We start from the raw sequence: 17,829 nt of genomic DNA, 5'->3' as shown, positions 1-17,829 counted from the left end.
TCACTGTTGAGTATGATGTTAGCTGTGGGTTTGTTTTATATGGCCTTTATTATGTTGAGATATATTCCCTCTATGCTTGCTTTCTGGAAAGTTTTTTTAATCATAAATGCATGTTGAATTTTACCAAAAGCTTTTTTGTATCTGTTGAGATGATCATACGGTTTTTATTTTTCAGTTTGTTAATGTGATATATCATATTGATTGGTGAATATTGAGAAATGCTTGCATCCCTGGGATAAATCCCACTTGATCATGGTGTATGATCCTTTTAATGTATTGTCGGATTTGTTTTGCTAGTATTTTGTTGAGGATTGTTGCATCTGTGTTCAGTGATTTTGGCCTGTAATTTTCTTTTTTTGTGACAAATTTGTCTGGTTTTGATATCAAGGTGATGCTGGCCTCATAGAATGAGTTCAAAATTGTTCTCCCTTCCTCTGCAATTTTTGGAATAGTTTCAGAATAGGTGTTAAGTCTCTAAATATCTGTAGAATTCACCTGTGAAGCAGTCTGTTGCTGGACTTTTGTTTGTTGGGAGTTTTAGACTTCCTGATTCAGTTTCATTAATGGTGATTGGTCTGTTCACATTTTGTATTTCTTCCTGGTTCAGTCTTGGGAGATTGTACCTTTCTAAAAATTTGTCTGTTTCTTCTAGGTTTTCCACTTTATTGGCGTATAGCTGTTCATAGTAGTCTCTTATGATCCTTTGTATTTCTGTTGTGTCAGTTGTAACTTCTTTTTCATTTCTGATTATATTGAGTTGGGCCCTCTCCCTTTTTTTTCTTGATGAACCTGGCTAAAGGCCTTATCAATTTTATCTTTTCAGAGAATCAGCATTTAGTTTCATTGATCTCTTCTATAATTTTTTTAGTCTCTATTTCATTTGTCTAAAACCATGGGAAGTATCAGAAGCAGTTCTAAGAGGGAAGTTTATAGCAATACAAGCTTAGCTCAGAAAACAAGAAAAATCTCAAATAAACAACCTGACCTTACATCTAAAGGAGGTAGAGAAAGAACAACAAAACCCAAAGTTAGTAGAAGGAAAGAAATCATAAGGATCAGAGCAGAAATAAATGAAATGGAGACAATGTTTCTTAAGTAAAACTTGTTGCCAGAGATTTGGTTACCATCCTAGGATAATTTCATTTGTTGAGTGTTTTCTTAATGCTGAATTTATGATTTAATCCCTTTGAAAATAGAGGGTTTTGCTTTTCTTTTAGATGTTTTTGTGCTTTAATAAATTTTCCCAGGAAATAAAACTAATACCTTACTTGGTAATGTCTACTTTCTAGAGAGCCATTATTGTCTGCAAAATGTTTGTTACCATATTATCATATTCCTGTATTTCTGTGATTTATTACTCTTGCCTTATGACTAACCTGTATCTTCATCTGCGAATGAACATTTTTCCCTAATGAACTATTAGAAACAATAGCAATATTAAACAAATAGTTTTTCTTTTTGTTATTTTACAGGTTTTTAATGAAGATATTAGATCTTTGGAGATTTCTCAGTCTTATACAACCACACAAAGAGAATTTAATGATTACAGTGCACCTAGCAAAAAGAGGAAAATAGAATTAGGCTGGGAAGTAATAAAAGCTCATCTTCAGAAGTCACAGAATGATTTTGACATTGTGCCTTGGTAAAATGTTGTCTCTTTTCTCTTTCAGTGTCATTTTAGTCTCATTAATTTGCCTCACAAGGCCTCCAGTAGATTATGTTACCTCATTGGCCTGGCTAGAACTAGCTCACTTGTCCACTCCCAAAGCAGTGACTAACAAAGGGGAAGGTGATGACCAGGACATGTTGAAATCAACCCCCTGTGGCTCATCTGCTGGGGCCAGGAATAGAGCACCTTTCCTGAGCAGATTGCCAGAGTGAGGGAGAAGGAAAAATGGCTGCATGCTAGGCCATCAGTACTGTGTGTGTCATGGAGTTCACTGAGTTGTATACCTCAACACAAAGAGATTTTACCATGCTAGGCACTTTCTAATAGAATTAGGTTAGGAATAAATTAAAGGTAGTATTCAGAAATCACAGAATAATTTGGACCTTATGCCATGATAAAGGTTTTTTTTTTTTTTTTTTACTATTTGTTCTTTAGTCTCATATAGCATTCACAGTTATTTTAAGTAATGAAATAAATTGTGGAATTCTGTGGAAGCAAAAAATATTAGGTCTGGTATGAATCTGTAGAATTCATGCAGCTCAGCCTTTTTTGCTTTACCAAAAATACAACTGCAGCTGAGAAAGGTTAAGCAGCTTGCCTAAGGACAGTTAGAAATTTATAGATTACAGGCTTATTTTTGTGAACAGTGCTCTTTGATTTTTCCCATGTTGATGTAATGTTTAAATATAATCGAGTTATGGGGGGAAGTCATATTGATTTAGATACCTGTTGTTAAGCTGTTGTTTATTTTCTATTGTTGATGGTACCTACTTCATATTCTTTAATTTGTCCACGTAGTGAAGTTATTTGTTGAACACTTACTATGTGCCAAGTATAACAGATAGAGAGTGAATAAGGTATAGTTCCTGTTCTTGAGTAGCACACATTCTAGAGAACTTGCAGCAAATATTTATTGAATTAACTGAATTAATGTCGAGACAAGTTTTTTGGGGTTTTTGTTTGTTTTCCCATTCTAGAGGAATATTATTGGTGGCTGAAGAGTAGGGTTGTGTGCAATAGGTAAGAAGTAGAATATTTGTAATTTAGTTATTTAAAGTTACTGGGTAAGCAAAATATGATAGCTTACCCAGCTAGCCAAAATGTTGTCAGTCTTCTTGCCACTTTAGGAAGTAGGGCCTCGTAAATACTAAGAGCCAGTTTGAGAGTAGTCTGGAAAATAATGATAATATTCTAACTAGGATGGAAGAGTACTATGTCTATATATTTATTTTCTTTTAGCCTCTTAATGGATTTGAATAATTTTCAAATTATTTATACTTTGTTTTAGGTTGCAGATTGCAACTCAGTTAATATCAAAATATCCTGCAAGTTTACCTAACTGTGAGTTGTCACCATTACTAATGATACTGCACCAGCTTCTGCCTCAACAGCGACGTGGGGCACGTACACCGTATGTGTTAAGATGCCTTATGGAAGTTGCATTGTGTCAAGGCAAGAAATCAAACCTAGAAAGCTCACAAAAGTCAGATTTATTGAAACTCTGGATTAAAATTTGGTCTATTACCTTTCGTGGTATAAGTTCTGAACAAATACAAGCTGAAAACTTTAGCTTACTTGGAGCTGTAATTCAAGGCAGTTTAATTGAGGTTGACAGAGAATTCTGGAAGATATTTACTGGGTCAGTCTGCAGACCTTTGTGGTAAGTTGACTATGGATTGTATTATATTTTGCAGCATATATATATATATATATTTTTTTTTTTTTCCTGACTTTAGTAATTTCTAACTTCTGTTAAAGATATGGTTTTTTTGTTTGTTTGTTTTTGCTGCATTGGGTCTTCTTCGCTGCACACAAGCATTCTCTCTTAGGAGAGTGGGGGCTACTCTTCATTGTGGTGCCTGGGCTTCTCGGTGTGATGGCTTCTCTTGTTGTGGAGCACGGGCTCTAGGTGTGCTGGCTTCGGTAGTTGCAGCACGAGGGCTCAGTAGTTGTGGCACTGGGCCCTAGGGTGTGAGGGCTTCAGTAGTTGTGGCATGTGGGCTCAGTAGCTGTGGCTTACAGGCTTAGTTGCTCCTCTGCATGTGGGATCTTCCCGGACCAGGGATCGAACCTGTGTCCCCTGCATTGGCAGGCAGATTCTTAACCACTGCACCACTAGGGAAGGCCCAAGATATGTTAAGTTCTGTTTCAGATGCTTTTGTTGTTTGTCTGGGAAGTCTTAATAAATAAATAAGTGTAAATTTAGTTTCAAATGTGAAGAGATTATAAGGCCAGTTTTAAAGAATTAAGTGTTTAAATTTCTTTTATTTGTAATTGACAATTATTTGCTCAATCTTCATAAACTTAATTTTTTTTAGTAATGCATACTGTTACAATAAGAGAGAGTTCTTAATAATTTTATCAAATGGGGGCTTCCCTGTTGGCACGGTGGGTAAGAATCTGCCTGCCAGTGCAGGGGACATGGGTTTGATCCTTGGGTAGGGAAGATCCCACATGCTGCAGAGCACTTAAGCCTGTGTGCACAACTATTGAGCATGTGCTCTGTGCTCTAGAGCCCATCAGCCATAACTACTGAGCCCACTTGTAGCAATTACTGAAGCCCATGTGCCTAGAGCCCCGTGCTCCACAGCAAGAAAAGCCAACGCAGTAAGAAGCCTGTGCACTGCAATGAAGAGTAGCCACTCTACTCTGCAACTAGAGAAAGCCTGCGCAGCAGCAAAGAAGACCCAATGCAGCCAATAAATAAAAATAAATAAGTAAAATTAAAAAGAAAAAAGCTACAAGCAGAAGCTGGATAGAAAGGACAAATTGGTCAAGAATTATTTTAAAAAAATAATAAAAAGAATTTTCTCAAATGTAGTCAGAGTTTTTAGAATTTTATTGTGTTCATTTAGTCCTTAGAAGTTTACTGTATATCTGCCATGTGCCAGGCACTGTCCTAAGCATTGGTGGCACAGTGGTAAATAAGATAGACAAGGTCTCTGTCACTCAAAGAGCTTGCTTTGCTTTTTTTTTTTTTAATTGAAGTGTAGTTGATTTACAATGTTGTGTTAATTTCTTGGTGTATAGCAAAGTGATTCCGTTTTATATATATGTATACGTATATATATGTATATACACACATACACATATATATATTCTTCTTCATACACTTTTCCATATTCTTTTCCATCATGGTTTATTATAGGATATTGAATATAGTTCCCTGTGCTATACAATAGGGCCTTGTTTTTTTTACGTATAGTAGTTTGTATCTGCTAATCCCAAACTCCTGATTTATCCCTCCCCATCTCCTTTCCCCTTTGGTAAATATAAGTTTGTTTTCTATGCAGAGAACTTACTTTTAATATTAATTGTCTTTTATTTTGCTGTAGTCCTGCAGTATGCTGTTTGACTTTGGCGCTGACCATCTGTGTAGTTCCAGAAACTGTAAAAACAGGAATGGAGAAGAATACATGTGATGTAAACAGAAATTTTTCTTTAAAAGAAATGATAATGAAATGGCTCTTATTCTGTCAGTTAGAGGATGACTTTGAAGACAGTACAGAGCTGCCTCCAATTCTTCACAGGTAATTTGAGTTCAGTGAGCATGCTGCTGGCTTTTTGTTTTGTTTTATAGGGTGCCCTCCATTTTTTGTTTAATACTAGATGTCTTTATTTTATAGTGATCGTACAGGATTTCCCAGAATTAGCCCTAGATATTAAACAGTCCCTTTGTTTTTATAGTGTTCTGTATCTTTGTGCCAGGATCTGTGTCCAAGTTCTTTTACTTTGTTTTCTCTCTCTGCCTGGACAGTGAGAGTAAGGAGAGTGTACATGAAGACTGTGCATAGAGTTCTTTGAGCACTTACGTGTTTCTTTGCGATCATCTGTAAATAGGTCCATCTGAACATATATCCAGCTCAGGTATATCCTGGAATCATAATGAGAGTATCTTCCACATGAAATATGTTAAATTAATGAGGGGAAGAAATGAGAAGAAGACAAAATGGGACTTAAGCACTAGGATGAAAGCAGCTTGCCCACTTAACTTTTCCTGTTAGGAATTGGAACTGAGTAATTGGAGGACAGACCTCTCTGGATCCTAGTGATTTTACTTTAATTTCATAATTGTTTATGTTCTTTAGAAATTGGCTATGGTCCTGCTTCTAGAAAGTGTTGAAAACAATAGTAACATAAAGTGTATGCTCCTTAAGTTCTTTTTTCAGATGTTAAGAAATTCAGTAGAGATGAAAGTAGTTTTAATTTTGGATCCAAATATTAGAAGTCAGTTTTTATGGCTAAACATGGGCGTTTAAGTTTAAAGAATGCTTTAAATGGGTCTTCTAAGTAAAGATTTTTATTTTACTTTATAGTAATTTTCCTCATCTTGCCGTGGAGAAAATTCTTGTGAGTCTCACTATGAAAAACTGTAAAGCTGCAATGAATTTTTTCCAAAGTGTGCCAGAATGGTATGTTATCTAATAGAGTTCTGTGTTATTTTAAGATACAGCTTTAATTTTAAAAGATAATAATTTTAGCAGAGTAGTAGCTACATTTTAAAAATTATGAACTAAATTGGTCAATTAAAAAAATCATAATTGTTAACAAGGGGAAAGGTTCTTTTAATTCAATACTTATAATCTATGTTCTATAATTTGTGTTTATGCTGGGATATTAAGAACATAAACATCATGTGGAAATGAGTTCTTTAAAGATGTGACCCTTTTTCTGTTTGTTTGTTTGTTTTTATTGGCTGTGTTCGGTCTTCGTTGCTGCACACAGGCTTTATCTAGCTGTGGCGAGCCAGGGCTACTCTTCATCGTGGTGCTCAGGCTCCTCATTGCAGTGGCTTCTTTTGTTGTGGAGCAGCGGCTCTCATTGTGTGGGCTTCAGTAGTTGCAGCACATGAACTCAGTAGTTGTGGATCATGGGCTCTAGAGCACAGGCTCAGTAGTTGTGGCACACAGGCTTAGTTGCTCTGCGGCATGTGGGATCTTCCTGGAGCAGGGATCGAACCCGTTTCCCCTGTATTGGCAGGCAGATTTTTAAGGATGTGACCCATTTTTATGTATCAAATAAAATCTGACTGTTCGCTAAAAACTAATGATAATTGAGGATAGGGAAAACAAGAATAAATCTAAAACCTCATTTTAATTGATTGACTCAAGAGGCTTATCTTTATCATTGTGACTGAAAATGATTCACTGGCATGAAGATTCCTCTTCTTCCTCAAGAGGGCATAAGATGAAAACAAAAATCTTCATTTTGGAGAAATCAAAGGTGAAAAAAGGGAAGAGTTTTCAGATAATGTTATTCTTAGTGTTTATATCTATTAATTTTTTTAATACTTTCTGAATTTGCCTTTGAGGCTGTAACTTTTATTAACTTTGTTCATTTATTAGTAAAATTTGCCACTGAATAATGAAATTTGATATCAGTAATTATCACAATCCAAAGAAGAGAAGCATTTAAAAGAATAATTCACTTATTGTACCAGCAGTCTTTGAATAATGTAGATGCTGTTAATGTTTTTATTTGTAATAGATTGTTGCTATATGAAGGTGAAGTATTACATAATTTGATTTTATAAATTAAAATCTTGCTTCTTTAAAGTGAGCAACACCAAAAAGATACAGAAGAACCTTCATTCTCAGAAGTTGAAGAACTGTTTCTTCAGACAACTTTTGACAAGATGGATTTTTTACCCATTGTGAAAGAACATACTATGGAAAAGCACAACTCTAGTGTTAGCTTTTCTGTCCACCACAATCTCAAGCAGTCACTGGATCACTGTCTTCTAGGATTGTCAGAACAGCTTCTAAGCAATTACTCATCTGAGGTGAGGTTTTTCAAAAAGAACTAATGCCTATATTTGATTCTGCTTGGTAGACTCTTGGGAAGGAGAAATAGGGACAGGAAAAGCACTAAGAATGGTGAGAAGCTTAATTTTAAAAGCACAGTAATAGCATATAGCTACAAGTTGGGAAAACTTAGCATGGAAAAAAGGAAAACTGAAGAAAAACAATTTGATTATTTTCTTTTACCAATTCTCGTAGACATTAAAGAAGTAGAATTCTTTGGGTGAGTTAATGGGTAGTAATAATGATTTTGAGCATAGCGATTATTTGATGGAAAAGAACCTCGATACAGAAGAGGGAAGTAGTACAGTAACAAAAAAGGACATAATTTAAACTGCTCTAATAGATTTTAGTTGCATTTGAAGAGGGAGAAGTCATTAATAAATGAACTAGCAGTCACCCATATTTTAGAGTCGTTTTTATGTCTCATTTATCATTTCCTTTGTCTGAAAATCACAAATTCTCTTCATCTGTGCTGTTTTTGTGCCAAAACCCCTATGTCTTTCTGCCCATTTTTATGTGTTCAGATAATCCCTATGTCAAAATCCTTGCTAAGGCCTTTCTTAGATAATCTTAGCCATACATCTTTTAATTTTCATAGTACTTAATATTTCTATTTTTAAATGACACTTAGCATCTTCTTTGTACCATATACACAAATATCTCTTAAACTATGCTAGAAGCTCATTAAAGGGTGTATATAATTTTTATTAATCTCTGTATCTTCTACAATGCCTTGTTATATGATAAATGATAAAATATTTGTTGACTAAAATAAAAACAACAGGCTACTCAAAGGAGTGGATTCAGTAGCCATAAATAATGATCCAAAGAACCAGAGAAGGGACAGTGTGCCTGTTTGATCTGTCTTGTCCTTAATTACTGACTTTTTCTCCGTTATGGTTGTAACCACTTACGTTACAAAGTAATAAGATCTTCTGTGTTTCCCCCTAAAATACCATTTCATACAATATGGGAAAAGAGAAACCTGAAGATCTTGTTTTTCTGTGTAACCTTTGCACATTCTTAAATAACTCTATAAAATTGGTTAAGCAGTACCTACTGGCAAAAATACCTTGCACTACTCTGTGGAGTCTAAAAAGCTGAATAAATCAAGGTTCTTATCTCTTAGAAGCTCAAAATGGCATTTTAAAAAATTAATTTTATTATTTATTTATCTATATATTTATTTATTTATGGCTGCATTGGGTCTTAGTTGCGGCACACGGGATCTTTGTTGAGGCATGCGGGATTTTTCGTTGTGGCATGTGAACTTCTCCCTAGTTGTGGTGTGCGGGTTTTCTCTTTTCTAGTTGTGGTGCACAGGCTCCAGGGCACCTGGGCTCTTTAGTTTGTGGCATGCAGGCTCTCTAGTTGAGGCGTGCAAACTCAGTAGTTGTGGCACACGGGCTTAGCTGCCCCGTGGAAGTGGGATCTTAGTTCCCTGAGCAGGGATCGAAGCTGCATCCCCTGCATTGGAAGGTGGATTCTTTACCACTGGACCACCAGGGAAGTCCCCAAAATGTCTTTTTAATGTCTCTTTATATGAATCTAATTTCTACTCATGTTCTAAGAGTTACAGACATTTATTTGCCTATCAGTTTTTTTTCTTTCTTTCCTCCTTACCTCAGATCTTTAAGGGCTTGTGTGTGCAGTACACTGAGCCACTTTAAGAAAAGATACATTACTTGGCCATTAGGACATATTCTGCTGTTTTTCCTGAGAACCCTGGTTATCACAACTCTGCAGGGATCCCTCAGATGTTTTAGAGATGATGAGAATTATGTCACTCTTAGTTCAATTAAGTAAACTTTTTTTAATATGTACATAAAATTTGCTCTTATAAAAGTTAATAGTACTCAAAATGATTTATGAAATATATACTTTTTTTATTTGGGTTTTACTTTAAGACTTCAAATTCAGAAACGCTTGTCCGGTGTTCAAGTCTTTTGGTGGGTGTTCTCGGCTGCTATTGTTATGTGGGTGTAATAGTTGAAGAGGAAGCATACAAATCAGAACTATTCCAGAAAGCCAAGGTAGGAAGATTTATGTCAATAACATTTTAGATTAACTTGAATGAAATGTATTCCTGGAAAACTTGTATATTTGTTTGGAAAACAAATTTTGTGTAGGTTAACTCTTTCATTTATACATTCTGAGAAGAAATGATATTGTATCTCTTACCTTAAGACTTGAAATTATTTTAAGCCAACTATAAATACAGTAATTGAAATAATATCACATTAAAATTTAATCTCATTAACAGAAATACTGATTTTTATCTGTACTTTAAAAAATTTTTCCTTGATCATTTATCCTAAAGAATTCCTAACAGTGCTAACCAAGTAAGCTCTAAGCATGAAACTGACTTTTATCTCTGGGTACTTGTTCTGTCAGTTGTGTGATTTGTAAAGATAAAGGGAATAAGATTTGTTGTTTTAAAAAAATTGTTCATTTTAAATTGTATTATATAACCAAGTATAACCTCTTAAAGCAATTACTTTTACCTCTTATGTAAAACAAAACAATCAATAAGCTATGCTTTTAACTGAAATTGGGATTTTTCCTTTTTTTTAATAGTCTCTAATGCAGTATGCAGGAGAAAGTATCACTTTGTTTAAAAATAAGACAAATGAAGAATCTAGGATTGTTTCATTGAGAAATATGTTGCATTTATGTACACGTTGCTTACATAACTGTACTAAGGTAAGATGTTCTTCCTCCTTGACAACAAAGCCTATCTAGAAGGTTGATAACTGGTTGGTGTCGTTACTGTTTTTCGGGTCCATTCATAAGTTGATACACTGATTTTAAATTAAATTGGTAAGTTAAGGTAGTATCCAGAGGAATAAAGCAGCAGGTAATCTGAATTTCTCATGAAACTAACTTCACGAAACTAACCTTCTCAGGAAAGTTTCTGAGATTTTCTTACCCCTTTTATATACAACTAATTGATGACTCTTTTATTGCCATTGTATTTTCATTCATTTAATTAAAACTTGTTGACTGCTGGGTATGTGGTGTGCATACCAGTACAGGAGGGCTAGTGGGCACTGCAAAGATGAATAATTCCAGCACACACATTACTCTCTTTCGCCTGGATAGTCTTCCATAACAATTGGTAGGAAGGGTGCTACTGTGTGTAATCTTTGTTTTGATTTGGAGCAGGCATGAGGGGTAGCTGAGCCAGACCAGAGTATTGATAACTAGAAACACTTTTTAAAACTAATGTTAAGTACATGGCCATATATCAACATTATCAGCATTTATTTTTGTTTTTTAAATGTGTTTTTTTGTGTTTGGTATAAGTAGGGAAGGAGAGAGTGGAAGAATAAACTCTCTGCTGTGATTATTGCCTGCTTATGTTTAGGGGCAGTAGCTGGTATTTTACTTTAATGTTAGGTATGCCCAATGAAAGATATTTGCTATAATTATTACTTTAAGAAAAGAGGTTAGGATTTTTGAAGCAATTTATATCTTGTTGCTGATTGTAAACTCTTTATCCATGCTTATTCTGATCATTTCCAGTATAAAAGAAAATCTACATTTCATTCAAGATAGAGAAAATATTATCTGCAAAGAATAATTGTTTGTTTCTGTTTCTTGGTTTGCTTCGTGTTTTGTATGTCTTAATTACAGCGCAGTCCAAATAAGATTGCATCTGGCTTCTTCTTACGATTATTAACATCAAAGCTAATGAATGATATTGCAGATATTTGTACAAGTTTAGTAAGTATGCTTCCTGTTTTACTACCATATTTCATTGATTCTAAGATGCTTTTTATAACTTTGAAACTTCTCTTAAAATGGGATGCATCTCATAGTATATGGTATCTTAGGTTCTTAAAATGTGGAAATTAAAGTTGTTTGGTTTGCAAGGGGGGGACGTATTTGATTGCTTCTTAATGTCAATACCTAGCATAGTGCTTGGCTGTTAGTTTCTCAGTAAACAATAATAGACTAAGTGATTGGGAACTAATCATCTGGACTCAGTACTTTTTTCTGTATGACATTGTACCAGAATTCAAAATAATTCTCTGTTCTTAAAAATAAAAACAAAAACCTTGCCAGACAAGCAGCATATTCTCATTGTGATATTTATTTTTCTTTTTCCATATAAATGGGCTTACATACTTTTTTGTTTGGAACAGTGCCTGGCACATAGTAGATATTCAGATATTTAATAAGTGAAAGAATATTCTGTAACTTAATTATTTTCATGTAATAGTAAATCTTGGTCATTTTTCCACGTTGCTACATAGGGCTATACCTTACTAACTCACTTTTTTTTGGGTGGAGGGGGTGGGGAGTAGCAAGGTTTCATTATATATGGGAATGTATATATGTATTTTAACCTGACTAATCTTAATTAAATTTTTAAATGATGTTTTTATAAAGAGTTCTGCAGTAAATTTCTTATACTTTTGTCTGCTTCTGTTTGTGCCTATGAAGAATGTAGGATAAATTCTAGAAATGGAATTGCTTGTTCAAAAGGAAAGTGAGTTTTACTTCTTAATGGCTGTTGTCATTGTCCTCCAGAATAGTCACAGCAAGTTAGAGTTTACCTGCACCCTCGTCAGTTTGTGGTGGCATGAAACTTCTTAATATAAGAAATCACTTGTAAAGATTGCGTATTATTCTGCTATATAGACAATACACTTTATATATCCGTTTTCCTGTTGCAGGACATTTAATAGAAATAGTACTACAGGGTTTCATGTACTTGAATCTTGAATTGTTTAATTAGGTCAGTTTTAATTGCAGTCTGCTTCTGAAAGAAGCCAACTTGGAACGTCTTTCTTTCTCTTGAAGGCATCCATTATCAAAAAGCCATTTGACTTTGGAAAAGTAGAATCAGTGGAAGATGATACTGATGAAAATCTGACGGGGATGGAGGATCAGTCATCCTTGAGTCTCTTTAATGATTACCCTGCTAGTAGTGTTATTGATGCAAATGAATCTGGAGAGAGCCAAATTACTATTGGTAAATATATTTTTACTGCATGGGATTTTTTTTTAACCTGTTTGTATTGATTTGGTATTATGAGAGGCCTCATAGATACTAATTTTATGCTCATTTTATTTCTTTTTTATATAATCTCTTAGGATTGTTCCCCTCTCTACACTTTAGAATTCTCTGATTTTTGTTTTTATAATAAATTTATTTATTTATTTATTTTATTGACTGTATTGGGTCTTTTTTTGCTGTGCACGGGCTTTAGTTGCGGTGAGTGGGGGCTCCTCTTTGTTGTGATGTGTGGGCTCCTCATTGCCATGGCTTCTCTTGTTGCGGAGCATGGGCTCTGGGCGCGTGGGCTTCAGTAGTTGCAACACATGGGCTCAATAGTTGTGGCTCACGGGCTCTAAAGTGCAGACTCAATAGTTGTGGCTCACAGGCTTAGTTGCTCCACGGCATGTGGGATCTTCCTAGAGCAGGGATTGAACCCGTGTCCCCTGCATTGGCAGGTGGATTCTTAACCACTGCGCCACCTAGGAAGCCCCTAGAATTCTCTGATTTTTAATTGAATTTATTCGTATCCTATTTTGGGGGAATTTAAAATAATTACTAAAGAAATAAAAACATATAATCAGTTATTTGGAAAATAACTGGATAAAGAAGATGTGGCATATATATACAATGGAATATTACTCAGCTATAAAAAGGGATGAGATGGAGCTATATGTAATGAGGTGGATAGAACTACAGTCTGTCATACAGAGTGAAGTAAGTCAGAAAGAGAAAGACAAATATTGTATGCTAACTCACATATACGGAATCTAAAAATGGTACTGATGAACTCAGTGACAAGAACAAGGACACAGATACAGAGAATGGACTGGAGAACTCGAGGTTTGGGAGGGGGCGGGGGGTGAAGGGGAAGCTGAGACGAAGCGAGAGAGTAGCACAGACATATATATACTACCAACTGTAAAATAGATAGCCAGTGGGAAGTTGTTGTATAACAAAGGGAGTCCAACTCGAGGATGGAAGACGCCTTAGAGGACTGGGGCGGGGAGGGGGGTGACTCGAGGTGGGGGGAGTCAAGGAAGGGAGGGAATACGGGGATATGTGTATAAAAACAGATGATTGAACTTGGTGTACCCCCAAAAAATAATAAATAAATTAAAAAAAAAAACAGATGATTGAACTTGGTGTACCCCCAAAAAAATAATAAAAAAAAATAATTACTGAAGAAATAAAAACATATAATCAGTTATTTGGAAAATAGAAAACAGGATAGTGCAGAAGCACCAATAGTGCCATCATTGTTTACCTTTTTCTGTTATTTCTATGTAGACCCTTTCACAGTTATAGTCAGCATCAGCATTCAAATGCCTTTTTATACCTTGTCTGTTTTCTTTTAACATTAACTGTAAACATTTTTTTCATTTAGCTACTTGTGCTATTGATAATCATACTTTTTAATGGCTCCATAATATCCCAGTTAACATACATAATTTACTAGACCACATTTTTTTTTTTTCATTTACTTATTTATTTTTTCTTTTTTGGTTGCGTCAGGTCTTTGTTGCAGTACATGGGATCTTTGTTGTGGCATGCGGCATCTTTCGTTGTGGTACAGGCTCTTCCTTGCAGCGTGTGGGCTTCTCTGTAGTTGTGGTTTGTGGGCTCCAGAGCGTGCAGGCTCTTCATTGTAGTGTATGGGCTTCTCTCTAGTTGTGGTGTGTGGGCTCCAGTGCACGTGGGCTCTGTAGTTGTGGTGGCTGGGCACAGTAGTTGTGGCGTGCAGGCTCAGTTGCCCCGTGGCATGTGGGATCTTAGTTCCATGACCAGGGATTAAACTGGCATCCCCTGCATTGGAAGGCAGATTCTTTTTTTTTTTTTTTTAGCTCTTTATTGGAATATAATTGCTTTACACTCTTGTACCAGCTTTTGAGGTACACCAAAGTGAATCAGCTGTATTTCTACATATATCCCCATATCCCCTCCCTCCCACCCTCCCTGTCCTTGCCCTCTAAAGCATCCCCCATCATCGAGTTGATTTCCCTTTGTTATACAGCAACTTCCCACTAGCTATCTGTTTTACCTTTGGTAGTGTATCTATGTCTATGCAACTCTCTCACTTCATCCCAGCTTCCCTTTCACCCCCCCCCCCCCCACCCAGCCCCGTGTCCTCAAGTCCATTCTATACATCTGCATCTCCACTCTTGCCCTGTCACTGGGTTCATCAGTACCATTTCTTCAGATTCCATATATATGAGTTAGCATACGGTATTTGTTTTTCTCTTTCTGGCTTCCTTTGTTCTGTATGACAGTCTCTAGTCTATCCACCTCATCACATATAGTTCAGTTTCATTCCTTTTTATGGCTGAGTAATATTCCATTGTATGCATGTGCCACATCTTCTTTATCCATTCATCTGTTGATGGGCATTTAGGTTGCTTCCATGTCCTGGCTGTTGTAAATAGTGCTGCAGTGAACATTATAGTACTTGTTTCTTTTTGGATTATGGTTTTCTCTGGGTATATGCCCAGTAGTGGGATTACTGGATCATATGTTAGTTCCATGTTTAGTTTTTTAAGGAACCTCCAAACTGTTTTCCATAGTGGCTGTACCAACTTACATTCTCACCAACACTGCAGGAGAGTTCCCTTTTCTCCTCACCCTCTCCAACATTTATTGTTTCCAGATTTTTTGATGATGGCTCTTCTGACCAGAGTGAGGTGATAGGTCATTGTGGCTTTGACTTGCATTTTTCTAATGATTAGTGATGTTAAGCATCTTTTCATGTGTTTGTTGGCCATCTGTATGTCTTCTTTGGAGAAATGTCTGTTTAGGTCTTCTGCCCATTTGTGGATTGGGTGATTTGCTTTTTTGGTATTAAGCTGCATGAGCTGCTTATATATTTTGGAGATTAATCCTTTGTCTGTTGTTTCGTTGCCAAGTATTTTCTCCCATACTGAGGATTGTCTTCTTGTCTTGTTTATGGTTTCTTTAGCTGTACAAAAGCTTTTAAGTTTCATTAGGTCCCACTTGTTTAGTTTTGATTTCATTTCCATGATTCTAGGAAGTGGGTCCAAAAGGATCTTGCTTTGATGTATGTCATAGAGTGTTCTGCCTATGTTTTCCTCGAGGAGTTTTATAGTGTCTGGCCTTACATGTAGGTCTTTAATCCATTTGGAGTTTATTTTTGTGTATGGTGTTAGGAAGTGTTCTAATTTCATTCTTTTACATGTTGCTGTCCAATTTTCCCAGCACCACTTATTGAAGAGGCTGTCTTTTTTCCATTGTATACTCGTGCCTCCTTTGTCAAAGATAAGGTGCCCATATATGCTTGGGTTTACCTCTGAGTTCTCTATTTTGTTCCATTGATCTTCCTTTCATTTTTTGTGCCAGTACCATACTGTCTTGATCACGGTGGCCTTATAGTATAGTTTGAAGTCAGGAAGCCTAATTCCACCAACTCCATCTTCCCTTCTCAAGATTGCTTTGGCTATTCGGGGTCTTTTGCATTTCCATCCAAATCGTAAGATTTCTTGTTCTGGTTCTGTGAAAAATGCCGTTGGTAATTTGATAGGGATTGTGTTGAATCTGTAAATTGCTCTGGGTAAGATAGTCATTTTCGCAATATTGATTCTTCCAATCCAAGAACATGGTATGTCTCTCCATCTGTTTGTATTGTCTTTGATTTCTTTCATCAGTGTCTTATAGTTTTCTGCATACAGGTCTTTTGCCTCCTTAGGCAGGTTTACTCCTAGATATTTTATTCTTTTGGTTGCAGTGGTAAATGGGAGAGTTTCCTTAATTTCTCTTTCTGCTCTTTCATTGTTACTGTATAGGAATGCAAGAGATTTCTGCACATTAATTTTGTATCCTGCTACTTTACTAAATGCATCAATTAGTGCTAGCAGTTTTCTGGTAGAGTCTTTAGGGTTTTCTATGTATAATATGTCATCTGCAAAGAGTGACAATTTTACTACTTCTTTCCAGTTTGGCTTCCTTTTATTTCATTTTTTTCTCTGATTGCTGTGGCTAAAACTTCCAAAACTATGTTGAATAAGAATGGTGAGAGTGGATACCCTTGTCTTGTTCCTGTTCTTAGAGGAAATTCTTTCAGCTTTTCACCATGTAGAATGATGTTGGCTTTTGGTTTCTCACATATGGCTTTTATTATGTTGAGGTAATTTCCTTAGATGCCCATTTTCTGGAGAGTTTTTATCATAAATGGGTGTTGAATTTTGTCAAAAGCTTTTCCGCATCTATTGAGATTATCATATGGTTTTTATCCTTCAATTTGTTAATATGATGTATCACGTTGATTGATTTGCGTATATTGAAGAATCCTTGCATCCCAGGGATAAACCCCACTTGATGATGGTGTATGATCTTTTTAATGTGCTGTTGGATTCTGTTAGCTAGTCTTTTGTTGAGGATTTTTGCATCTATATTCATCAGGGATATTGGTCTGTAACTTTCTTTTTTTGTGACATCTTTGCCTGGTTTTGGTATCAGGGTGATGGTGGCCTCGTAGAATGAGTTTTGGAGCATTCCTCCTCCTGCTATATTTTGGAAGAGTTTGAGAAGGATAGGTGTTAGCTTTTCTCGAAATGTTTGATAGAATTCTCCTGTGAGGCCATCTGGCCCTGGGCTTTTGTGTGTTGGGAGATTTTTAATCACAGTCTCAATTTCCATACTTGTGATTGGTCTGTTCATATTTTCTGTTTCTTCCTGGTTCAGTCTTGGAAGATAGTATTTTTCTAAGAATTTATCCATTTCTTCCAGGTTATCCAATTTATTGGCATATAGTTGCTTGTGGGAGTCTCTCATGATCTTTTGTATTTCTGTGGTGTCAGTTGTTACTTCTCCTTTTTCATTTCTAATTCCATTGATTTGCATCTTCTCCCTTTTTTTCCTGATGAGTCTGGCTAATGGTTTATCAATTTTGTTAATCTTCTCAAATAACCAGCCTTAGTTTTATTGATGTTTGCTATTTCCTTCCTTTCTTTTTCATTTATTTCTGCTCTGATCTTTAGGATTTCTTTCCTTTTGCTTACTTTGGCGTTTTTTTGTTCTTCTTTCTCTGATCGTTTTAGGTGTAAGGTTAGGATGTTTATTCAGTATTTTTCTTGTTTCTTAAGGTAGGATTGTATTGTTATAAACTTCCCTTTTAGAACTGCTTTTGCTGCATCCCATAGGTTTTGGGTTGTTGTGTTTTCATTGTCATTTGTTTCTAGGTGTTTTTTGATTTCCTCTTTGATTTCTTTAGTGATTTCTTGGTTGTTTAATAGCATATTGTTTAGTCTCCATGTGTTTGTATTTTTTACAGTTTTTTTCAGGTAATTGATATCCACCCTCATTGTGTTGAGGTCAGAGAAAATGCTTGATATGATTTCAAT

The 17,829-nt window shown here is 35.7% G+C and overlaps 1 protein-coding gene across 19 annotated transcripts in view; it reads left to right on the top strand.

Moving 5' to 3' along the window:
- The window catches only part of ATM (ATM serine/threonine kinase), a 211,345-nt gene that overhangs the window by 28,721 nt on the left and 164,795 nt on the right, over positions 1-17,829 (top strand). For all 19 annotated transcript variants that reach the window (XR_009055586.1, XR_009055587.1, XM_057750326.1 and 16 more), the window contains 9 exons: positions 1,473-1,642; positions 2,958-3,329; positions 5,005-5,199; positions 5,986-6,081; positions 7,226-7,451; positions 9,381-9,506; positions 10,051-10,176; positions 11,110-11,199; positions 12,283-12,454. Coding sequence is in view for 17 of the 19 variants with exons in the window: in XM_057750326.1 (XP_057606309.1) it covers positions 1,473-1,642; positions 2,958-3,329; positions 5,005-5,199; positions 5,986-6,081; positions 7,226-7,451; positions 9,381-9,506; positions 10,051-10,176; positions 11,110-11,199; positions 12,283-12,454 (1,573 nt within the window). In the remaining 2 variants the exon portion in view is untranslated. The remainder of the gene's footprint in view (positions 1-1,472; positions 1,643-2,957; positions 3,330-5,004; positions 5,200-5,985; positions 6,082-7,225; positions 7,452-9,380; positions 9,507-10,050; positions 10,177-11,109; positions 11,200-12,282; positions 12,455-17,829) is intronic.

Source organism: Hippopotamus amphibius, chromosome 9 (assembly GCF_030028045.1).
Source record: "Hippopotamus amphibius kiboko isolate mHipAmp2 chromosome 9, mHipAmp2.hap2, whole genome shotgun sequence".
Classification (NCBI taxonomy): Eukaryota; Metazoa; Chordata; class Mammalia; order Artiodactyla; family Hippopotamidae; genus Hippopotamus; species Hippopotamus amphibius.
Note: the sequence above shows the minus strand (reverse complement) of the source record. Positions and strands in the feature narration are given on the sequence as shown.